Source organism: Glandiceps talaboti, chromosome 17, assembly GCF_964340395.1.
Source record: "Glandiceps talaboti chromosome 17, keGlaTala1.1, whole genome shotgun sequence".
Taxonomy (NCBI): domain Eukaryota; kingdom Metazoa; phylum Hemichordata; class Enteropneusta; family Spengelidae; genus Glandiceps; species Glandiceps talaboti.
In genome coordinates this window covers 10,116,742-10,143,714 of record NC_135565.1, presented here as the reverse complement: position 1 = coordinate 10,143,714, position 26,973 = coordinate 10,116,742, and the positions used below count along the sequence as shown (strand labels likewise).

The window sequence follows — 26,973 nt, the reverse complement described above, 5'->3', positions numbered from 1 at the left end:
TAAATACCCCAATTCTCATCCATATGGCCACTTTAAGCAATGTTTACTGTTAAAATCACTACTTACTGCTGTGCAAAGAATGCAACCCAGGGGAAACGTAGGTCATGTGTATCCACAAATACATTCTGTACAAAGAGGTTAGGAGAGCAGCTATGCTGTATGGAGAGAATAAAAAACAACAAGTTTTAATTTGAACAGTACAATACAGTTACTTTAGAACGATAAATTGGAAACGAATGCGATGTTTTGATCAGTCTACTGTAGACCTTGATGACACAATGGAGGTATGTAAGTGGTACCTAAAACATTAAACTAAGATCATGAACTGAGAGTCTTAGTCTGCAAAAATCCGCCATCTGAGACCAGTCTCAGTTTGTCAGTCTCACATGGCCCAAAAAAAAAAAAAATTTAGCTGAGAGTAGTCACAGTTCGAAAAAAATCGTGATCTGAGATCAGTCTCAGATGGCAAGAAAAACCGTCAATTTGAGACTTGTCTCAGTTTGCAAAAAATTAAGAGTTTTCTTGATTTTATCTTGAGTATCGATGAAGGACAGCACTAGACTACATTTGGCCATGCAATGTAAAATACTTCCACTGCAGAATTACGAAAATTCACAAGTGGACGATATGATAGAGTGGTCCTGAGAGAAAGGTGGACTAGCTTAGAATCCATGCAGACTTGAATTTTAAATTTTGGTTTACCCTATCACGGCATGAGGGTGAAACCACAATTTAAAAATCCATATCTGCATGGATTCCAGGCAAGAGACGGACAGTAATGGTACACAATTAGAATTGTGTGACCAAGCCCAGATTGGATTGCAGATACCATTTTTGAGTTTACAAGTCACACATCCAAGTTACAGATACCCTATTTAGATACCACCTCAGATCATGATTTTTTGTGAACTGAGACTGGTCAAAGATTGATGTTTATTGCTATCTGAGACTGACAAACTGAGACTGGTCTCATGTGGCTATTTTTAGCAAACTGAGACTCTCAGTTCATGGTCTCAGTTTAATGTTTTAGTTACCCTTACATACCTCCCAAATGATATAATTATTCAGCATTGATGTTTCTCTCTGGACTGGAGGAATAATATGTCCATAAATTGATGGCAATGTCTTATTCATTTCCAATTTATCATTCCAAAGTAACTATATTGTACTGTCCTATTGATTCTTGGAACCATGAACAATATATTCTCTCTCTCTATATATATATATTCCAAAGTTTACACTATCCCATAATATGGCAATTAGAACTGCACAACAGCGACACCGCTAGCGCTATCACCCACTTGTGTAATCTACCACATCAAACAATGACAGTTTGTTAGCTGGTGTCTACCTTAGGAAACCGAGACCTTGATTGCCAGAGTAGTATGAAGTAAAATAGCATAATTTGGTGCAAAAAGAAAATGGCACAGGTATGTTAAAATGAAGAACCAACTCACAAAGTCTTCTCCCAAAAATATCAAAGTCATTTTTGATTTTAAAGCAAAAGATACATGTTGTCGTGAATGCAAGATTTTAGATTTTAAAACATTTTGTTGTTGTTGAAAATATCCTTAAAATGGCCATATGGATATGGATGACAAATGGGTATTTATTTTGGATTTTTTAATTTATAAAACAACACTACTGTTTACCTACTTGTAAAAACAATGTAACACAATAAATTTAAAAAAAGGTAAACAACTGTGTAAAAAGTTGGTACGTACAATAATAAACATTTTACACATTTTTTAATGTTTTGCAATTTATTGAGTTCCAAACAAGTCACATTATTTTTTTACATTATAAGTATAAAAACATAGTAAAGTTGTTTTATGAATTAAAAAACCAAAATAAATATCCCAATTCTCATCTATATGGCCACTTTAAAATGATAGAAGTGAAAGACATGCCATCCTAGTACATATGGTATAAAAATTAACATATCACCCTGTTGCTATAGTAACACAAACTTACGTTAAGATATCGTCCTAAGTTTCCGATAGACTTGGCGTCCATCACATAGCAATGTTCTTCACCATAGAATAGTCTGGTACTTGGAGATTTATCACCTTCATCTCCAGTTTCTATTACCATTGATCTTTTAAACTCTGTAACAGTAAAATGTAAAATACAAACTCAAATGTCTAGTACTTCATTTTAATAATAATATAAAACTAATATAGCGCCATAAACTCAGACAAAGTCTGCTCAGAGGTACTTTACAACAATACAGTGTAGTGCAATACAGTCTATTTCCCTAGATTGAGTCAAAGTTATCGGTTTTATTCAGTTCTTTTACATTTTATTTATTATTCACTGGTATTTTTAATATTCGTTTTTTAGATTCCTAATGAAAGTCCTTTTTGCAGGACTGAAACGTAGAAATAAAAGGTTTTAAATTCAACCACATTGAGAGTCAACTTCTTGTCATTTTACAATGAAATTCACATGACCAGCGTGAAAGATATAGACACAACTGTGTTTTTCAAGATAAACTCAATTGATAAGACCCTTTGGAAAGTTCAATTCAAACAATCAACACCAAGTGTGGTATCTGATAACAGGAGATCTAAAATACAACAACAGCTATTATCTAGAGTGAAGTTGACCATACTAGAAACACTATTTTTATAGACAATCTTGGAATAAATGAATTGAACCTGAGACTGAGATTGAACACAAGACATCTATTTTACGACCTCAAGTTATCTGATACCACACTTGGTGTCGATTGTTTGAACTGGACTTTTCAAAGAGTGTAATTGTTTATTATATACAGGGGGGTCTAATCAATAGAGCATTACCCGTCTCGCGGGATCGGCCGCGAGATATGTAAATAACCTAGCAACTGTTGCTACGGAGGTCAAGCTTTGCGGAGTGGCCATGTTGTTCATATGAAAGTCAATGCATTCGTCTGAAAAAAATACTGCTGTTTGTGACATCTACAATCGTAAGTCGTCATGGAAGACATTGAAAAATTGAAAGTACCCGAACTAAAGAGCATGTTACGAAAATTTGGCGTGTCAACAACAAGTTATAAGAAGGATATGCTCGTTTCCCTCGCCAAGGCAGTACGAGATCTCAAGCTTGACGAAGACCCAGACTTTACACGTCATGATCCGAAGAAGGACGTTTCCAAACGACTGTCTGATCTAGGTTGTAATTTTAGTGAGCCCCTCAGTCTTCCACATTACACAACAGATTTCAGCAGTGTTCCCGACTTTGGTTTGTGTGACGTGTTTAACTATCTCATGTGTCATCGATCGGACTATGGCCAGAAGAAGTTGAGAGCGTTCAAATCATACGAAGACTATAGACTCTGTCACGATGGCCACGTACTAGATTTCCAGTACACACCAATCTCCGACGAAAGTTCACTTGGAGCGTTCAAGGCGAGAGTGAAGCCTACCCAGAAAGATAAAACGTACCTAAACAAGTCAACATATAATCTGTGGTTCCTGATGGACAAAGAACATTCCGAAATAATGGCCGCCTACTGTGAGTGTCCTGGAGGGTAAGTTCATTGTAAAGCTAATATTAATGTAGTGTAGAAAACTTGACGAACATGCATCAGCATATCTTGTAAAACAATAAATCATATTTGCTACTCAGATGTGTTGTTTGAGTACTTTATTCATTGAATATCTGGTTTAGTAATACATTATTTGAAATATAAATACAAATATTTTTTTTATCTAGGAATGAAAAGATTTATGGTGTGTCAGTACTTGCCATACAAGGTACATATATTTTCATTCACTAATGACAGTACTGTATTTATGTTACAGTGCTGATGGTGTGTGTAGACATGTGGCAGCATCTCTCTATGAACTGGAAGCATTTGAAAAACCTTCTGTCACAGATGGCCCCTGTTTGTGGAAGAAGAGACCAATGGAACATGACGAGCCAGTTCCAGTTAAAAGATTAAAAATCCAATCAACAAGGTATGTATACATACAACATGTTAATGAACTTTCATAATTTAATAATAAAAATAGTACTACATCAGTGAGAACATTCACACTCACAACATTTTAAATATATTACAGTTAATATGTAGGTAAAATACTACCTGTTTCCCAGCTTGTTTACATGATGGTTCACAAACAAAATATGGTACAATGTTATATGGCTTGCCTCCCTCTAATGTAAAAATGTTGTATTATTACTGAATTTTTCTTTTTTTGTACATGCAGATATGGTATACAAAAGAATGATGGACCAGTCAGATCTGTGGATAATGATCCAAGACACGCTGATGATAGGAAACCATGGACAGATCAACAACAACTAGAGTTTGCTGAAGGCCTTGCAAAGGTAACCAAATATTATAAACTTGTAACAGTAATAAACATGCTATACTATATTTATTTATTTGTAAATGTTCATTTGTGACTATATTGAATATACTAAATACAAATCCCAACCTCGTCAGTTAGTTTGTATTACAATGGCATTATCCTTGGTTATATTTATTTCTGTGTAAAGTGATAAAATGTAGCAAACACAATAATATCAATAATATTACACTTGTATGTTGTGAGCTATTTTCAATTTTAAAAATACCAATATTGAGAGACCATTTATATATCTTATTGAACACAAATTAATTCCCAAAGAATGTCATTTTTGTGTGACTCTCACTTACTTTTCTTTTTAATATTTTGTTTTGTAGATAGCACCAAATGCAGCGGTACTCACACTGTTGCTACCCTCTGCAAATATGAAAGAACCAGCACCTACTGAACCTAATGAATCTTGTTTAGAGTTGTCAATGTTCTCAAAGTCTCGTCACTTTTTGAAGACATACCTGCCTGAAAATATTGCAACTTCCACTGAAGACTTGGTGAATAAGTTTCTTGACAATACATCATACACTCAAACAGAAATTGACTTTATCGAGGCGAAGACAGTCGGACAAAGTGAAAACCCAACTTGGATTGCTATGAGGAAGGGTGTTATAACGGCGTCAAAATTTAAACGTGTCAGTAGTAGAGCTACTACACTGATGAAGAATCCATCAGCTGACCCCTCAAAAGCTATTGACCAGATTATTGGAAATGCATCTACGCCTCCTGAGGATTTGCCGGCTTTGCAGTGGGGCAGGAAAAAGGAGAAGAAAGCAAGAGAAATGTATGAACTTGTAGAAAGAAAAAAACATAAACATCTCAATGTCAATGTACCAGGCCTCAGACTTCATAAGTGCAAGCCTTTCTTAGGTTGCTCTGCTGATGGTGTTGTAACATGCATGTGCAAGTGTAAGACAAAACATCATAAAAAGCTTTTAGAAATAAAATGTCCTTATTGTGGTAGATTAAGATCACCAAAGGATGTGGCGAAAGAGAAAGGTTGTGTGGAAGAGAATGGAACTTGGTCCCTCACTGAGAAGTCTGAGTACTATTCTCAGATACAAGGCCAGCTTGGAATTTATGGACTTGATGAATGTGACCTTGTGATTTACACTAAGCAGGGAATACAGATAATTACTGTGCCATTCAATGAACAATACTACACAAACATGGTACAGAAGCTTGACTATTTCTATAGGCAGTTTGTACTTCCAGAACTATTTGCAATGTAAACATGAAACTTGTTGTTCATACCAGTTATGAATAAATTATTAATATTATCACTTTATTTCAGATTATAAAAAATAATCCATACCAAAACAAGCAACAGACAAAACACATTAAAATAGACAAGACGCTTACTCCAAGTAGATAAAGAGATAAAACAAAGGTTAAAATTCGGAATGGGTGTGACATTACGTTATTGCTCTGAGTTGTAAATTGTAAATTGTGGTAACAAAAAGCATAAAACTGTACTTCTAATAATAAACTCTTTGACATATGTAAATTTTTAACAAGTAAATATGTAACTGGTAATGCAGTGTTCATAACTGTCAAATAAAGTAAATGATTTATTTTATGTACATGACATTTGCAAGAATTCGACAAAATTGTAAATAGTTCATATGAATAAATGGTATGGAGTTTGTTCCTAAGCTTATTATTGTCGTACGTCATTGTCAAATGGTTACTTCACTAGTACACTGTCAATGTTGCAAAGTTGGGCACAAAGCTGGACAGTCTGGTTTAGTGTGTCCTTACTTTTTAGTGGAAATGTTCCCTGTAGAATCTTAAAATTCTTCAGGCGACCAATAGCTCTCTCGACATGAATTCTAGCACTTGCTATCCTTCTTGTTTTTGTGACAGCAGCACTACTCAGTTGCTTTCCATGGGCAAATGGGGGAATGTTGAGTGTAGCTCCTCGGAGTGCTAGTAAATCCCGAATTAGAAACCCTCGATCTGCCATGACATCATCTCCTTGTTGTATTTTTTCTAGAAATCCACATGCTTGCACAATTTTTCTGTCTGATATAGATCCCGACCACAAGTCGGATACAAATGTAAACGCACCGGTTGGTGATATAGCGATTAGTGTTTTCAACGTGTTGTGGTGTTTGTAAGAAGACCACGTGATCCGCTGTGATGATGGTAATGAAGGTTTTTGAATAAAGAATTCAGTGCAATCTATGATAGCTGATGTGGCTTTATAGTGGCGGAAGGTGTTTGTGAGTGAAGAACGTATTTGGTCCCGAGCCGGCCACTTTATTAGGAATGAGAGTTCTTTACTTAAAAAGTCGATCCATGTCACGCAGTACCTGCTAACTGTTGTAGAAGATGTTCCAAAGTTGTCTGCCAAATGTTCCATGTCCATTCCTCTCCTCAGCCTGACAAGTACTAACACAAATGCTTCAAAGGTTGACAGCATACGGGTCTTTCGATCATGAGTGGTCTGATTAGTCTACATAACATAAATAACACAGTGAAATATTAGCATGTATAATAAAGGAGGATAATGGGAAAATTATAACAAACATATTTATTTTGTACATTTATGTCTTGTATCAGTCTGATGCATGTAATGTATGTTGAATAGAGATGACGGTGACTTAAACACAAACATACACTATATGAATATTTCACAATGTAAACTTAAAAAGGGCATACTTACATGAGTGTTTTCCCTTCCCCTTAACATTACTTTTTCAGCCTTGTCCTTTACCACGTTGAATAAGTACAGCAAGACTTGTATTGATACCAAACCTAGGTATTAAAACCACAGTGGTATAAATTAAAATGTATCCATGGAAACATGAGTATATGTGATAAAATGGCAGACATAACACAAACTACATGCATGCTAAATGTAACTGTTATATTTACCTGTGTAAAACTTGCACGCATTGTCATCTCTCAAGACATCTTTCATGAAAAGATTCCTCTTCATTAATTTCTGATCCATGAGCATAGTATCGGAGTACATCTCAATATGGTAGGAGCTGACAGTTGTCTGGGTACTTGCTTCACAGGTTTTCCTTTTCTTGCCTTGATGTGTTGTCATTATCTCGGTAACTGAAATATGAAGAAAATTGAGACTAAAGAACATGCAGGAATGTTGTCTACGTCTTAGATACAAATATATGTAGTATGACTTTCTACGACTTTGTGAGCATGTGTAATATGATGTTATTTTTAGTTGTCAGATAATGTGAAAAGCTTTCATATTATTATGTGTTTGTTACGATATTTATTTGAACTAGCAGCTCTACGTCTTTCAGTGTGTTTCGTTTCTATTTTTCTTTGAAAACTCTTCTAAATACAGTAACCTTAGCTAAGCTTCTGGAAAAATGTAGAATGACTGTGTGGCGTACATTAACACAAGCCAAGCCATAACAATAACATCGATCAGTAGTAGTAGTAGTACAGTTTAGTTATTGTAATGGTCGCGCTAACTGCTGAAGTTGATACATTGTACTTCTTTTATTAAAACGAGTATGCACGCTGTTATTATGAAAACATTGAATAAAAGTCAAAGATGCCGCCATGAAAATGCAAGTGCGTGAACAATCAATCATTCACACGTGTATCGTCGTCCCTGGCAGTGCATTGTTGTCTGTGAAAGTATACTTGTCGCATGTCTTATGATGGCGACGTCTCCGATCTCAACAACCATGGTATGTCTTTACTGTTTTATGTTCTTTTTAGAGCCACTCGGAGACTAACATCCCCAACAGGAAGTATGCAATGTGTCCCGTTTCGATTGTCCAAAATGGGTACATGTCACGCGAACATTTCGCCGTATCGGCATCCCGATTGTGTCATTGAATCCAGAGGGAGTTTATACTCGTGGTCAGAACTTTAATTTGTATATATCATCTGATAGTTTTAATCAAAATGTGACTTTAGTAATAAGAAGGATTGCCATTAAAAATCGAAGTTAAATACAAACATTTCGCATTTGAGCGGCAACATAGATCAAAGAAAGTCATGTCGGGTATTGTAATCAGTCGTTTAGGAACACTCCAGCAAGGAAAGGGGAATGATTTCAAAAATTACCAGATCATAATAACTTACCATTACGATTTTCTGTCTCTGTGTTTGGTTTTTCGGGTACTACTGGTGGCGTATTTTCTATTACATCTATATCAGGGGCCACACATTCTTTTCCTACAAAGTCGGGATCGGGGACATCGTTTCCACATGACAAAGTAGTCTAATAATAAAGAATGGAATATGACTATTAAACATCGCTGAATTTATTATGGTAAAAAAAACCAAGGAAATAATTTACATTTTATCCAGTGAAAACGTTTATTTTTATCCATTGAAAACTGTTTGTATTCAAAAAGTGTTAAGTAACCAATAAAATATTGTCAATGTTGAACATCCGGCCGGAAGGGGGAAAAATGTAAAATGTTACTTACCGAAGGCGTTAATGTTTCGCGTCTATTTTCAGTAGTTGGCGTAGGCCTGCAATTCAATCTTTCTCTCAAACTCTGTCGTTTCTTCTTATTTTCAAAAATTCTTAGTTCTACACCTCGAGCCGTAGCAGGTATTGGGTCCGGGTGATCATCTGTCGGGCCCTTCCCTCCGACAAAGTGTAGGGAGCAGATGTACGTATATGGCTTGATACTATGTATCCCAAAGTTATCGCCCCGGGAACAGGCCTTTATCCATCGCTGGCATTTCTCCAGTTGAGTTTTGGGTTTCGGAAATCTTACAAAGTTAACACCATGCATATAATCACGGTTAAAATAGCGGGAATCCGACTTGCATTCCCCATATGCACATCTCTTAACAACCATACTTCACTAGATCTAGATCATATACTGTACGTGCGATGACGTTGAGAACAATGGTGTTGCTAAGCGTTTGACAGTTCGGCTTGACCACCCTCCCGTGGTTGCTATGGGATCTCACGAGATCTCGCGTGAACATACGCGAGACGGGGAATCCTCTATTGAGTTGCTATTGAAAATCACAGTTGTGTCTATTTCTTTCACAGTGGTCATGTGAATTTCATTGTATCTTGAAAATCCCAGTTGTGTCTATTCCTTTCACACTGGTCATGTGAATTTCATTGTATCTTGAAAATCACAGTTGTGTCTATTCCTTTCACGCTGGTCATATGAATTTCATTGTATCTTGAAAATCACAGTTGTGTCTATTCCTTTCACGCTGGTCATTTGAATTTCATTGTATCTTGAAAATCAGTCTATGCCTTTCACGCTGGTGATGTGAATTTCATTGTACATCAAACTTGCTAGTAGAACACAGTAGCAAAAATATCAAATTTACAGTTTCTTGAAAATTCTTCCTACCGTCACTTAGTTTTTGATTTGCGGAGACTGTCTTCTTATTCTCAGCGTCACTGTCGCTTGTTTCTTCTCCGCTATCCTCAGCCAATGATGTAGCTCCTATTATCTGAATCCCACCACTACCACTACTATTATCTTTCACATCAATGTCTTTGTTAGTCGTCTTTCTTGCTGACTCCAACGTTTCTGACTTGTTGGTATCATTTGTTGTTGTTTTCACTTTGCTTGGCTCATCTATATATTACACATAAATGTATTAATTTACTAGGAATGTCATGTACCTATAGATTTACTTATTGCCATGGTAATGAATCTGACAAACCTTTGGCAATATTAAAAGTGAAGTTCCTACCTATGGATGATATTTTGTGTGTGTGTGTGTGTGTGTGTGTGTGTGTGTGTGTGTGTGTGTGTGTGTATGTATGTATGTATGTATGTATGTATGTACATTTGTATGTATGTATGTATGTATGTATGTATGTATGTATGTATGTATGTATGTATGTATGTATGTATGTATGTATGTATGTGTGTGTGTATGTATGTGTATGTACGTACGTACGTACGTGTGTGTGTGTATGTATGTATGTATGTACGTATGTATGTATGTATGTATGTATGTATGTATGTATGTATGTATGTATGTATGTATGTATGTATGTATGTATGTATGTATGTGTGTGCATCTGTGTATGTGTATGTTTGTTGTGCGTGTGTTCTCTGTTTGTGTACAAAGTTGTATTTGTGTGAGATGTATGTAATGAGCACTCACAAAAGAACAAATGGCAGTAAACATAACAGGCAAAAAGAAATTGTGATTGTGATGTGTACACTACATCAGATTATAATCAGATTGGACTTCAGTAAACATAACATATGACTTTCATCAAACCATGTACAGAAAGTGTCTGAAAAGTACCTTGTACCTTGTACTTATTGTGTCTGTGTGTCCCATTGTATTTGTTACATTAGTATTAGTACCACATGAGTTATTCCCACTAGTAATTATCTAAACAGGTAGTCATTAACTTTTGTGAACATGCATAAACAGAAAGTGATATACTTAACATAGTGAATTAATATACATAAACATTATGTAAGTACATGATACAGTGCAAAGGTTGTGAATACACACAGTTTAATTATCATATTGCTGTGTGGAAGGATATGTTGAAAATGTACTCATTTGCATACTACACTCACTGTATCAGTGTAAACTACTGTTCACAAATGTCACAAAGGTTGACCTTTCACCTTGGCAAAATGACTGACATTACCCTATTCTATGACTGCCATGATCTAAGGTTACCCTATTCTATGACTGCCATGATCTAAGGTTACCCTATTCTATGACTGCCATGATCTAAGGTTACCCTATTCGATGACTGCCATGATCTAAGATTCCCCCTTTTCTATGACTGCCATGATTTCTGAGATCACCCTATTCTATGACTGTCTTGATCTCAGAGGTTACCCTATTCCAAGACTGCCTTGATCTCAGAGGTTACCTGATTCTCTGATTGCCTTGATCTCAGATGTTACCCTATTCCAAGACTGCCATGATCTCAGGTTACCCTATTCTATGATGTTGACATCTTGAATTAGTAATAATGTGATTAATGCAAATTTATGCACCTTTCCTCCTGAGAGCTCACAATTATTACCCCTGGCACAGATCAATGGCAGCACAACGGCCCTTTATACTTTCCTCAACTCCCTGGGAAGCATACAATTAGTAAGACTAAATGGTTTCTAATTTCATATATCTTCATACAAACCCTTCACTATTTTGAAAGTAGTTAGTGTATGAAGCACGCCCTCACCTGGCCATATATTACACACTTCATTTTTTTTCCTGTCATGTCACTATTTTTGTAATTGGTGTTGTACCAGGACCATTGTCCAGTTATTTGGCATGAAAGTTTATTTTAGAATTCTTGATGCAAAGAAAGATTAGAGATAAAGATGGGGGTGGAGGAGGGGGAGGGAGGGAGGGAGGGGGTGCTCCATACACACAATAATATTGAGTTCATACCAATAGTTTATAATGAGATACACAAAGTCAAAACTGTTCTAATCCAAGATATGATGTCTGAAACTTAGAATGAGTAATTTGCCTGCCGTCCTAAATACCTTGGTGTTTGAGTAATCTTCTCTTAGCTCTGCTAGCCTTAATGTAAGCTAGTGTCTCTTTGTCCACAAACTTGGCAGTAGTGTTAGGATTGTACCCGTAAATGGATCGGGGAGATTGTTCCACGTCTGTGGAGGAAAGAGAAAGAGAGAGAGACAAACAAGTATACAAGTGACCTGACACGACATTGACATCAATGGATATTTATTTTGGAGTTTTTATTCTTATAAGACAAACCTATTATGCTTTCCTTCTTGTAAAAAAAACCAATGTGAAACAGCATCGACCACATCTGTTTTTGTAACTTAATAAATTGCAAAAAAGCTAAAAAAGTGTGTGTAAAAAGTTTGTTATCGTACGTACGATAACAAATATTTGAAACATTTTTTAATGCTTTTTTAATTTATTGGGTTACAAACAACAATCTAATGTATGTTGTTTCACATTGTTTTTACAAGTTGAAAAACCTAGAATAGTTGCCTTGAACATGAAAAAAACCAAAACAAATACCCATTTGACATCCATATTATGATATGGCCACTTCAACACACTGGAGGGATGTGCAACAACAACCTTACAGGGTCAAGGGTCATTATGCAGACAGAATCATGAGTTATGGAATGACTTTACCTTAAAAACTACACTAGCTGTAACTGGAGTGGAGTATTATTGTTTAGATCTGACATCCAATGATATTCACTGACAATTGAACTTGAAGTACTAATAATTAGACGTTGTATATTATGCAAATTAGTTGATTTCAACCATAAATAAGTAGTACAGTAACAGGTTGAAATATGCCATTGTTGACTGCAAACAGGAAATTGAGAATACAGCGCCCTCGCTCAAATTGGGGGTATCATCACCTCATAGCACCGTTTCTTAAGAGCTTTGTCCCTTGGTATTCTGTAGAAGTGTAAATCAGGGATGTTTTTTTAATTGTTCAGATATCGAAGGAAAGCAGCAGTGCTCTATGATTAAACAAGTAACCTATACCATGTATACCCTCAAGGTACGCACAGACAGGAAGTAGAGCGCAACCACAGACAGGAAGTAGAACCCCACCATGGCATATTTTGCAAAGGCCTATTAAGCTGATTTTTGGGTGTGAGTTTGATTGAGTGGATTTGTGGATTTATTGTTCCATGTTATGTGTACAGATACACAAATGATATTTACCCACCAGTGATTCACAACTATTTATTGTATACGATATAACAACTTAGTCATTACATCTAACAAAACCATTTTTAAAAAAACCAAAAACATTCCAGTTGCAGCTAGTGTAGTCTGTATGCCAACATGGTTTCTAAGTGTAAATTGTAACGACACTTTATAAGAACTAGACTACAGTTAGTGCAGCTTTTATAGACATTAAGTATTAATTAATATTCAGTTAGTAATTGTAAGGTATGGTAGAATATAATTAAAGAGGCCATATGAACGAGGATTGGGTATTTATTTTGGATTTTTAATTTACAAAACAATTTTATCATGGCTTTTTACTTGAAAAAACCAATGTGAAACAACATATTCCAAGTCCTTTTTTGTAACTCAATATATTGCAAAAAGCTAAAAAATAGTGTGAAAAGTTTGTTATTGTATGTACAATAACAAACATTTTGAACATTTATTTAATTTATTGCATTACAAAAAAGGACTTGGAATATGTTGAATATGTTGTTTCACATTGAATTTTCAAGTAGAAAGCCATGATAAAATTGCTTCATTAAAAAAATCTAAAAATAAATACACAATTCTCATCCATATGGCCATTTTAATGTAGTTAAGTTGACAAACAGAAAGACATATTTAAAAATTAGATTGATATTATTATTAAGTGAGCAAACTACACTGCAATAAAGTGAGTTATTTCTTGTTTTAAAGTGACAACACAATGATAAATCAACACCACAGTACTATTTACTAGCAAATATCACTTTATTAAGTCATCTCTACAGATGTAGCAAAGCAGTTCTGTTTGTAGAGTGGCTATCAATCATACTGCTGTAAAAAATACTTATTTGTCAGTGTGCCCTCTAAGCCAATTTGACGCGTTACTGACACACACAATTTCTAGTGACGCACCAAAATTTGGTGTTGCCCTATGTCTTACTATGTGGTGACCAGTGTGCCCTCTAAGCCAATATGATGCACTACTGACACACACAATTTCTAGTGATGCACCAAAATTTGTTGTTCCCCTATCTCTACTATATGGTGACTCTCACAAGACATTCCAGTTTTTATCATTTTGACCACAACAACAAAATTCGGCTATCATTAGAGTACACACTGCTTATTGTCAATACTTATGTTGACTTTTGCATAATGTAGCTAAGTTTACTTTCTTTATCATGAAAAAAAAACCGTACTGATTTCACGGCCGATAAAATTTTATTATAAATTATCCAAAAACAGTGACAAATAAATAATTTCATTCACTGTCTAGAATTCTTAACAAAATTTAATTTTATCAATCAATAAATGCACTAAAATATCAGAGTTTTCCAATATTTTGATGACTTACAGCCATTTTTATCTGGGAATGAGGCAATGACCTAAAAAAAAGGTCATGACCTCAAGTATAAGGTGGCGTAAAATGTAACCATTCTCAGATGAAGAGGTCTGTTTTTTGGAATAAACATTAATCATTTTTATATTACATCTGGTTCTATCCCCAACATCGCATAATCACTATACCAATTCACTGAATTTTACAAATTTTGCAGGAAAACTTGCATATTAACCACAATAAAGACTTGCCTAACATAATTTGCATATCACTATTAAAGTCTTCACTGTACATTTACACATGAGCAAGGGAATCAAACTGTTGTACGGAGTATGGCCATAGAGGGTGCTGTGGTTGGTGTGTGTAGATGTGTGAAATTCAAACTGTTGTATGCAGTATGGACATGGAGGGAAACATTGACGTGAGACTCATTGCTCCCATTTCTGACCTGGGTTATTCTACTTTTTCAAGGGGTGTGCAACTCTATGCAGTCGAGTGACTCTGACAGACACACTGTAGAGCAATGGACACCAGTCTGTCTGTGGGATCGGAGAAGCAAGTGAAATTACTACCCTCAAGCTTGCATACAATTGTACTAACATTAAGAACACAACAGTCAAGTCCACAAAAAGGGAAGAGCACTGCAACTAGATCCGAATAAACTTTTGAAAATATAACAAAAATAAGAATTGACTTACTGAATGGTGTAGTAGAAGCAGCAGCTGAAGCAGACGCTGTGGGAGTGGTTGATGACGTCCCTTCTTGCACAACATTATCATCATCCAATGTTAAATCAATCACACATTCCGTTGACGTCTGATTGGTTGGCTTACCAGATGCACCATCTGCTTCTGGTTTCTTATTGGCCGAGACAGGTGCTTCTTTGCTTTTATAACCTGCATCACAAGGCTCTTTTTTTATTTTGTCTTTTAATGGAACACGGTCTTTATCACCTTTATCACCACCATCAAAGAACTCAGACAGAGACTGTTCTAGAAGTGACTTATCTCCCACATCCAGACCATCTGGTAATTCGTCTTGAGAAGTTTCCCCTTCCTTGGATTTCACTTCCTTGGATTTCATTTCCTTGGCTTTCTCTTCCTTGGTTTTCTCTTCCTTGGAGTCTTTAGATTCCGTGGTTACTCCCTTTTCTGAAGAATGTCCCAATTCTGTCTTCTTTTCTCCCTCTTTAGAACCACCAGACTCTGCCGTACAGTCTATTCCATTTGCATTAGCCGCTGGTTTTGTTCGCTTTTCATGTACAAAAACAGGTTTATCTAAACTTTCACCTTGTCCTTCTACAGATTCCTTGTGTTCTCCAAGTTCTGACTTTACCTTCTGAATGTCTACAGCAGTATCAAGCTTAGAGTCAGAATCCTTACTTTGTACTGGTCTTGTTTCCATGGTTACAATCTCACTCTGTGCTGGTGTTGTATCCATGGAAACATCCTTACTCTGTGCTGGTTTTGTATCCATGGCTACATCCTTACTCTGTGCTAGTGTTGTAACCATGGGTACATCCTTACTCTGTGCTGGTGTTGTAACCATGGATACATCCTCAATCTGTGCTGGTTTTGTATCCATGGAAACATCCTTACTCTGTGCTGGTTTTGTATCCATGACAACATCCTTACTCTGTGCTGATTTTGTATCCATGGATACATCCTTACTCTGTGCCGGTTTTGTTTCCATGGTTACATCTTCTATCAAAACACAGTCGTCTTCATCAGGTGATTGAGAATCAGTTTTTTTACTACCATTATCTTGAGGGTTCTCATCTTTACTTTTAGTTTCCATGGTAACAGTGGATGATGGGAACACATAGATGCTGTCATCATCCTGTATAGTAATAGAGTCTTTGACATGTGGTGGTCCAGGCTTGGTTGATTTGGGATCCTGTATGTGTCCAGGTTTGACTTTTTTGTTTGGTTTCTCTATAGTCCTAATGAAATCAAGTGAAACTGAATCAACATACACTATCATATTTTATATGTCAAATACCTTTGTTGTATGCAACCTTTCACAAAGACTACTACAATTACCACTACAGGTATGACTAACTATCACTAACTATCACTAACTATGACTGACTACCACTACTTGCTACAACTGTCACTACTACAACTACCACTACAGGTACGACTAACTATGACTAACTATCACTAACTATGACTGACTACCACTACTTGCTACAACTGTCACTACTACAACTACCACTACAGGTACGACTAACTATGACTAACTATCACTAACTATGACTGACTACCACTACTTGCTACAACTGTCACTACTACAACTACCACTACAGGTATGACTAACTATGACTAACTATCACTAACTATGACTGACTACCACTACTTGCTACAACTGTCACTACTACAACTACCACTACAGGTACGACTAACTATGACTAACTATCACTAACTATGACTGACTACCACTACTTGCTACAACTGTCACTACTACAACTACCACTACAGGTACGACTAACTATGACTAACTATCACTAACTATGACTGACTACCACTACTTGCTACAACTGTCACTACTACAACTACCACTACAGGTACGACTAACTATGACTAACTATCACTAACTATGACTGACTACCACTACTTGCTACAACTGTCACTACTACAACTACCACTACAGGTACGACTAACTATGACTAACTATCACTAACTATGACTGACTACCACTACTTGCTACAACTGTCACTACTACAACTACCACTACAGGTACGACTAACTATGACTAACTATCACTAACTATGACTGACTACCACTACTTGCTACAACTGTCACTACTACAACTACCACTACAGGTACGACTAACTATGACTAACTATCACTAACTATGACTGACTACCACTACTTGCTACAACTGTCACTACTACAACTACCACTACAGGTACGACTAACTATGACTAACTATGACTAACTATGACTGACTACCACTACTTGCTACAACTGTCACTACTACAACTACCACTACAGGTATGACTAACTATGACTAACTATCACTAACTATGACTGACTACCACTACTTGCTACAACTGTCACTACTACAACTACCACTACAGGTACGACTAACTATGACTAACTATCACTAACTATGACTGACTACCACTACTTGCTACAACTGTCACTACTACAACTACCACTACAGGTACGACTAACTATGACTAACTATCACTAACTATGACTGACTACCACTACTTGCTACAACTGTCACTACTACAACTACCACTACAGGTATGACTAACTATGACTAACTATCACTAACTATGACTGACTACCACTACTTGCTACAACTGTCACTACTACAACTATTGAACTACCACTACAGGTACTACGAGCTATGACTAACTAGATTAGAGATGTTAACAGTTGACTTTGATGTAAAAATGAAAGCAAAGTGCTCTGTTTGGCAGACATAATGAAAGGGCAATGAATATATTTTTCACACCTATGATTTTGATTGTTATGTTAAAATTTTTCAGAGCGGGTGATACGATTGGAGTTTGTGGACTACTGTCAATCAAGTGTACAGGGTATGACTACTGTCAATCAAGTGTATGGGGCATGACTACTGTCAATCAAGTGCACAGGGTATGACTACTGTCAATCAAGTGTATGGGGCATGACTACTGTCAATCAAGTGTACGGGGTATGACTACTGTCAATCAAGTGTACGGGGTATGACTACTGTCAATCAAGTACAGGGCATGACTACTGTCAATCAAGTGTATGGGGCATGACTACTGTCAATCAAGTGTACGGGGCATGACTACTGTCAATCAAGTACAGGGCATGACTACTGTCAATCAAGTACAGGGCATGACTACTGTCAATCAAGTACAGGGCATGACTACTGTCAATCAAGTACAGGACATGACTACTGTCAATCAAGTGTACGGGGTATGACTACTGTCAATCAAGTACAGGGCATGACTACTGTCAATCAAGTGTATGGGGCATGACTACTGTCAATCAAGTGTACGGGGCATGACTACTGTCAATCAAGTACAGGGCATGACTACTGTCAATCAAGTACAGGGCATGACTACTGTCAATCAAGTACAGGGCATGACTACTGTCAATCAAGTGTACGGGGCATGACTACTGTCAATCAAGTGTACGGGGCATGACTACTGTCAATCAAGTGTATGGGGCATGACTACTGTCAATCAAGTACAGGGTATGACTACTGTCAATCAAGTACAGGGCATGACTACTGTCAATCAAGTACAGGGTATGACTACTGTCAATCAAGTACAGGGCATGACTACTGTCAATCAAGTGTATGGGGCATGACTACTGTCAATCAAGTGTACAGGGTACGACTACTGTCAATCAAGTACAGGGCATGACTACTGTCAATCAAGTATACAGGGCATGACTACTGTCAATCAAGTGTATGGGGCATGACTACTGTCAATCAAGTACAGGGTATGACTACTGTCAATCTAGTGTACGGGGCATGACTACTGTCAATCAAGTACGGGGTATGACTACTGTCAATCAAGTACAGGGCATGACTACTGTCAATCAAGTACAGGGTATGACTACTGTCAATCAAGTGTATGGGGCATGACTACTGTCAATCAAGTACAGGGTATGACTACTGTCAATCTAGTGTACGGGGCATGACTACTGTCAATCAAGTACAGGGCATGACTACTGTCAATCAAGTATACAGGGCATGACTACTGTCAATCAAGTGTATGGGGCATGACTACTGTCAATCAAGTACAGGGTATGACTACTGTCAATCTAGTGTACAGGGCATGACTACTGTCAATCAAGTACGGGGTATGACTACTGTCAATCAAGTACAGGGCATGACTACTGTCAATCAAGTACAGGGTATGACTACTGTCAATCTAGTGTACGGGGCATGACTACTGTCAATCAAGTACGGGGTATGACTACTGTCAATCAAGTACAGGGCATGACTACTGTCAATCAAGTACAGGGTATGACTACTGTCAATCTAGTGTACGGGGCATGACTACTGTCAATCAAGTACGGGGTATGACTACTGTCAATCAAGTACAGGGCATGACTACTGTCAATCAAGTACAGGGTATGACTACTGTCAATCAAGTACACAAGTTATGTGACAACATCAGTTGCATATGACTTACACATCGATTGATTAAATCTGTGTAAAATTTTCATTGCGTACAATATGTAGGATTTTGCGTTATCGCGAACACTGACTACTACTATTACTACTACTATTACTACTACTACTACTATTACTACTACTACTATGACTAATACTACCACTACTACTACTAACCATTCTTCAGCTTTTTTACAAGAACCTTTTTCTGAAGATTGTCTTCTTAAAAACAGCTTTCCAACTCTCTTTTGAGATGATTTACTGCAAGGAAAAAACACAGTTGAAAACCAATTACTTAAATGGTTTGGTTGCTGGGCCACGGTCAGAGGTTGCTGGGCCACAGTCAGAGGTTACTAGGCCATAGGCAGAGGTTGCTAGGCCATGGTCAGAGGTTGTTAGGTCATGCATGGTCAGAGGTTGCTAAGTTATGGTCAGAGGTTGCTAGGCCATGGGCAGAGGTTGCTAGGCCATGGTCAGAGGTTGCTAGGTTATGGTCAGAGGTTGCTAAGTCATGGTCAGAGGTTGCTAGGCCATGGTCAGAGGTTGCTAAGTCATGGTCAGAGGTTGCTAAGTTATGGGCAGAGGTTACTAGGCCATGGGCAGAGGTTGCTAGGCCATGGTCAGAGGTTGTTAGGTCATGCATGGTCAGAGGTTGCCAAGTCAGGGTCAGTGGTTGCTAGGTTATGGTCAGAGGTTGCTACGTCATGGGCAGAGGTTGCTAGGCCATGGGCAGAGGTTGCTAGGCCATGGTCAGAGGTTCCGAGGCCATGGTCGTAATCACGGTCTGAATCTGAGCTCTGATTGGTTCATCACAACTATAATAAACATAATATATATAATACCTGGTTCTACTACGCTTCTCGTAATCACTGTCTGAATCTGAGGTCTGATTGGTTCGTTGTGATGATGAGATCTCACTGTCTGTAGATAAACTTTGTTGTCTTGACTCGTCTTCAGAGCTGAGGAAAAAGATCATTAGATTTTAGTCCCCAATATTTTTTTTTTACATCCACCCAAGGAAAATATGAGCGACCTCAGGAGCTTGTCACTACAAGCCAGACATAAGTAGTGGTAACATTGTAACTTTCCTGCTATCAACTGAGTTTGTTTTAGAGTCACTAACTCACCTGCTATCAACTGGATTTGTTTCAGAGTCACTAACTCACCTGCTATCAACTGAGTCAGACATTCCACTTGTTTAAGAGTCACTAACTCACCTGCTATCAACTGGATTTGTTTCAGAGTCACTAACTCACCTGCTATCAACTGAGTCAGACATTCCACTTGTTTCAGGGTCTCTGACATCACTTTCATAACCCTCTTTACGCGTTTCAGCAACCTCTGACAAAATACAAAGTCAAAGATATTCAAAACCCCAAATCCTTCCACAGTTTAATGAGATTTATATTTTTGTAAACATGGTTAAATTTAGAATCAATTTACGATATGTAAATCAAACTTGGTAAACATTTAATGTTCTCACTTGTGCCTGAATTGAAATAAGAAGCTACAGGCAAGAATTTTTCATATAAATAAAAAAAAATACATAAAATTAATCTAGTACATGTATTGCATCTCAGTCGATTTACGCCTTGAAGGGAATATACAATAAAAAAAATTAAATAAATAAATAAATAATCTTTATTTATACTCGATAGTTCTTTAAGTATATAAACACTTATCTCCCAAGAAGTCTAGTGAGTCAGTGTTAATGCAGGAGGAAACCAGAGTACCCGGGGAAAACCTGTGTCTGGGAGAGTCAAACTGAATGACACGCTTCTTACTTTATACAGTTTGGTAACTCCTGAATGGGGTTCGAACCCCGGGTACGCAGTGGTAAGAGGCAAGTGGTTTAACCACTTGGCCACTGACAACCAAATCTCCTTACAGTATTGTTTTCATATGTATTTTTTCTGCAATCCACTCAGTAAAAACACTCGGACGTGGATTTTACCTTTTTAAAGAGTATATTACTAAACAAACAAGTTGCTACGTAGCAAAGTATACTCAGCCAGTCAAAACAGTGTAAAGCTTGAAAGCTTATAAATAAAAACAAAGGTATTCAATAAATATGATATGAGGGCGCAATATATATCAGGCTACATAAGTACAGAAAAATCTTTTTTTTTACTTTTGCTTCCTCTTTTCTTTATGTATTTTTTCTGTTTTTCTGATCTGTAATTCATTCTTTAGAAAAATAAAAAATACTAAAAAAAAAAAAAAAAAAAGTTCACTTGGATTATTAAAATTAGCTCAAAAAGTGAAAAAAAGCATACAAAACTAGTGTATTACCTATGAGATCTAATTCTGCTAAGTACTCATCTCCGTAACGTTTACCATCTTCATTGGCCAATTCTTCTGTGAGTAACTCCCCAGCATATGTACATACAAAGCTACCAACTGGTATGTCATCAAGGCATCGTAATCCCCAACCTCTGTACAGGACAAACAGTCAATTACTGAAGGTTGGTGTCAGTCAGTGAACGGGACTGATTCACTTAGAATCAGTCATTGAATGGGACAGATTTACTTACAGTGAGTGAGTGAGTGAGTGAGAGAGACAGATTTACTTAGTGTCAGTCATTTAATGGGACAAATTCTCGTTTGTTGGTCAAGGTTTGGTTATGAGATAATGAACTCTAAGTTGTGAAGCAGCAAATCAATGAATCATACATACATACATACATACATACATACATACATACATACATACATACATACATACATACATACATACACAGATATACATACATACATACATACATACATACATACATACATACATACATACATACACAGATATACATACATACATACATACATACATACATACATACATACATACATACATACATACATACATACATACACAGATATACATACATACATACATACATACATACATACATACATACATACATACATACATACATACACAGATATACATACATACATACATACATACATACATACATACATACATACATACATACATACATACACAGATATACATACATACATACATACATACATACATACATACATACATACACAGATATACATACATACATACATACATACATACATACATACATAGATACATACATACATACATACATACATGCATACATACATACATACATACATACATACATACATGCATACATACATACATACATACATACATACATACATACATACATAGATACATACATACATACATACATACATACATACATACATACATACATACATGCATACATACATACATACATACATACATACATACATACATACATACATACATACATACACAGATATACATACATACATACATACATACATACATACATACATACATACATACATACACAGATATACATACATACATACATACATACATACATACACAGATATACATACATACATACATACATACATACATACATACATACATACATACATACATACATACATACATACATACATACATACACAGATATACATACATACATACATACATACATACATACATACATACATACATACATACATACATACATACATACACAGATATACATACATACATACATACATACATACATACATACATACATACATACACAGATATACATACATACATACATACATACATACATACATACATACATACATACATACATACATACATACATACATACATACATACATACATACGTACATACGTAAATACGTACATACATACATACATACATACATACATACATACATACACACATGCATACACACATGCATGCACACACACACACACACACACACACACACACACACACACACACACACACACACAGTGACTTACCTTTTCTCTGTCTTGAATACTTGAAGTCTATGTGTAAGTCCATGCTGTGCTACTCTGTTATGACAGGTATGGTTACATTTACATCTAGAGTTACATTCATAAATTCTACAGAAATAAATAAATAAATACATAGATTAAGAAAGCTAGAATTCTACATTACAGAACCTCTAAACGCCTTGCCCCAGTGTACAAACATACAGTCTCCACTAAGACAGCAGTTTTAAAACTCATTTTAGAAAAGTTGTTGGAAGTAACTTCAATAACTACACACACAAAACTGTGGTTAGGGTTACCTTTTTTTTCTTGTTTCTCATTACCCTATACATCCAAATTTTTAGCTCCGACATCAAAATAAAAAAAACTTACTTTAAATTTGCACCCGCCCATATTATTTTATGGAACAGTGCCCTCTCTGGCAAGAATAAGCAAGTGTGTAGACTGTCGAAGTCATCTACAGTCATGGTGGCGATGATGACACTTGTTCACGAACAGAGCATCAATGGTCTTAAATATGTATACATACCCAGTCATTATCGTTTCATATAACAGTCTATTTTCATAGCCAGCCTCTGGGTCAGCAATACCAACTTTATTGGACGCTGCAGTGGCTTGAATGGTTAATTGCTGACATCCACACTTAGATCTGTCCTGGTATATTCACAAACAACAACAAAATGAAGATTTAATGATAAACAGGAACGAACTAGAGATTTTGTGGTAAACAACAACAAAATAGAGATTTAGTAGTAAACAACAACAGAATAGAGATTTAGTGGTAAACAACAACAGAATAGAGATTTAGGGGTAAACAACAACAAAATAGAGATTTAGTGTAAACAACAACAGAATAGAGATTTTGTAGTAAACAACAACAGAATAGAGATGTAGTGGTAAACAACAACAGAATAGAGATTTAGTGGTAAACAACAACAGAAAAGAGATTTAGTGGTAAACAACAACAGAATAGAGATGTAGTGGTAAACAACAACAGAATAGAGATTTAGTGGTAAACAACAACAGAATAGAGATTTTGTAGTAAACAACAACAAAATAAGAGTTTTAGTGGTAAACAACAACAAAATAGAGATTTAGTGGTAAACAACAACAAAATAGAGATTTAGTGGTAAACAACAACAAAATAGAGATTTTGTAGTAAACAACAACAGAATAGAGATTTAGTGGTAAACAACAACAGAACAGAGATTTAGTGGTAAACAACAACAGAATAGAGATTTAGTGGTAAACAACAACAGAATAGAGTTTTAGTGGTAAACAACAACAAAATAGAGATGTAGTGGTAAACAACAACAGAATAGAGATGTAGTGGTAAACAACAACAAAATAGAGATTTTGTAGTAAACAACAACAGAATAGAGATTTAGTGGTAAACAACAACAGAATAGAGTTTTAGTGGTAAACAACAACAAAATAGAGATTTAGTGGTAAACAACAACAAAATAGAGTTTTAGTAGTAAACAACAACAAAATAGAGATTTAGTGGTAAACAACAACAAAATAGAGATTTAGTGGTAAACAACAACAGAATAGAGATTTAGTGGTAAACAACAACAGAATACAGATTAAGTGGTAAACAACAACAGAATACAGATTTTGTAGTAAACAACAACAAAATAGAGATTTAGTTATTATTATTTTCTCAAATACGTAAAAAGAAGTTTTGGGATGACAGTAAAAAAATTAGGTGAAGTCGAGTAACTGGAACCAAAGAAATTTTTTAGACCTAATCCTTGATTGAAATCAATAACTTTATGCCACACTTAGAATGACATAAATGTGAAACACTTACTCTACAGTTATCTGTACAATCACAACCTGCCAGAAACTCGGGATCTGTGTTGACTGTCACACCTCTAGCACAGATTCTCTGAGTTGTGTACTCCACAAAGATCGGATACCGTTCATCTATCTCATTAACACACTGAATAAAACAAAAATATGATACAGAAATTACCATGCAAATATTGTACGTTTGCAAGACAGCAAGTCATAAAATCAATCAATCAATCAATCAATCAATCAATCAATCAATCAATCAATCAATCAATCAAGAGAATTTATATGGCATCAAAATCCAATATGACGTAATGTTCTAAACAGGAACAACAGTAGGTCAATCTAAAAAGTTACAGAAAGCTCTTGCAAACAAAGGTGTCTTGATGTCTTTCTTGAATTTATTGACAGTTGATGAAGAATGAAGTTCAAGTGGTAAAACTGGTGCTGCTTGCGAGAATGCACCCCCACCGTATGACTTTGTATTACAGTGGGGGGACATGGAAATGACTCTATGAGTACAAATTCTCATTTGTAATTATGAACCTAAAGTGCATGAGTTTCACTCTTGTGGAAAAAATCAATCTAATCCTTAGTTTTAGGTTTACTGGAGGTAAGCAATGTTTGTTAATCACAACATTATTCATGACACACTTTATGATTGGTTGATCAGCTTTCATAAAATATGTAAGTTACAGATGATGGGATTGGCTGATTAGCTTTATGTAACATTTCTTACAGAGAATGTGATTAGCCGATCAACTGTCATAACCAATGTGATTGGTTGATAATGTTTCATACATTTACTTACAGACACTGGGATTGGTTCCTTTCCTTCTGAGATGTCCTTGATAACCATGATAGGTTTAGGATTCCTAATATTAGTATGAGAATGAACAAACGGATCAAAAGTAAACTCATCGATAGTCAAATAAGTGATTTTAGTCTCTAGCAGATACCGATCAACTTCTTCCAATGTCCGCAGACTGCGTCCACACGGAGCACGATACGACACAAGTCTCCTACCACTGCCTCGTTGTTTGCCCAGCTCCCGCCTCCAACCGCACAGTTCTGGCTTCAGGAATGGGTTCTGTCCACGCAATGTTACCGGATCTCGACGACAATTAGCGACACACTGTGGAATGCAATTATGGGGAACTGTGGAAACAAGAAAGTTATAAGCATTATATCAGACTTTACCTATTTGTTTAATATATGTTTTACATTTTATTTATTATCCATTGTTTTTTTTATTCGTTTTTAGATTCCTGACGAAAATCCTTTATGCAGGAACATAGAAATAAACGGTTTTAAATTCAACCTCATTGGGAGCAACTTCTTGTCATTTCGTACCGAACTCCTAAAATGAAACTGAAGTGCAACACATGCATCAAAGACCTTGGGTAAGATTTGATCCACGACTGTGCCTCAGTCAACCCAGCTGTATAATAGGGGACCTGGTAGGATAGAGGTTGTAATGTGAATGTTTTAATCCTATGTGCTTATAGAGGCTGCAATGGATTGTATGCTCCCTAGGGAGTTGAGGAAGTAAAATGGGCTGTTGTGCCACTAAAGATCCTTGCCAGGGGTAATAATTGTAAAGCGCTTTGAGCACAGAGTGGGAAAGTGCTATATAAAAACCAACATTATTATTTATTATTATTATTATCATATTTTCACAAATTAGATTTTACAGAGGGATTAACCAACCACACAAGAAGTCACTCATTCTGTTCATCTACATAAAATCAAAATATATGCCATATATATGTTGTCATGGAAACAGTGTACATCACAAGTTGCAACTTTTGTACTAAATTCCTAGTAATAAGTTTTGACTCACCAAATATTTTCCTGAGATCTTTTCCGATCTGGTTCAACAT

At 36.2% G+C, this 26,973-nt stretch overlaps 2 protein-coding genes across 2 annotated transcripts in view; both read right to left on the bottom strand.

Moving 5' to 3' along the window:
* The window catches only part of LOC144447958 (histone-lysine N-methyltransferase SETDB1-like), a 48,904-nt gene that overhangs the window by 1,825 nt on the left and 20,106 nt on the right, over positions 1-26,973 (bottom strand). Inside the window, exons 14-27 of the mRNA XM_078138080.1 lie at positions 26,934-26,973; positions 25,902-26,248; positions 25,107-25,238; positions 23,823-23,947; positions 23,300-23,404; positions 21,733-21,875; positions 20,697-20,781; positions 20,283-20,399; positions 19,618-19,701; positions 15,009-16,252; positions 11,798-11,923; positions 9,668-9,898; positions 1,975-2,108; positions 67-155 (exon numbers count right to left, since the gene is read on the bottom strand). The exon at positions 26,934-26,973 is cut by the window's right edge and continues 107 nt beyond it. Of these exons, the coding sequence (XP_077994206.1) occupies positions 67-155; positions 1,975-2,108; positions 9,668-9,898; positions 11,798-11,923; positions 15,009-16,252; positions 19,618-19,701; positions 20,283-20,399; positions 20,697-20,781; positions 21,733-21,875; positions 23,300-23,404; positions 23,823-23,947; positions 25,107-25,238; positions 25,902-26,248; positions 26,934-26,973 (3,002 nt within the window). The remainder of the gene's footprint in view (positions 1-66; positions 156-1,974; positions 2,109-9,667; positions 9,899-11,797; positions 11,924-15,008; positions 16,253-19,617; positions 19,702-20,282; positions 20,400-20,696; positions 20,782-21,732; positions 21,876-23,299; positions 23,405-23,822; positions 23,948-25,106; positions 25,239-25,901; positions 26,249-26,933) is intronic.
* Positions 5,992-9,151, bottom strand: LOC144448593 (uncharacterized). The gene is made up of 5 exons (XM_078138869.1): positions 8,771-9,151; positions 8,421-8,559; positions 7,230-7,418; positions 7,018-7,109; positions 5,992-6,807 (listed from the first exon to the last, which is right to left on the bottom strand). Exons 1-5 carry the CDS (start codon positions 9,149-9,151, stop codon positions 6,037-6,039), a joined length of 1,572 nt encoding a protein of 523 aa, XP_077994995.1. The 3' UTR covers positions 5,992-6,036.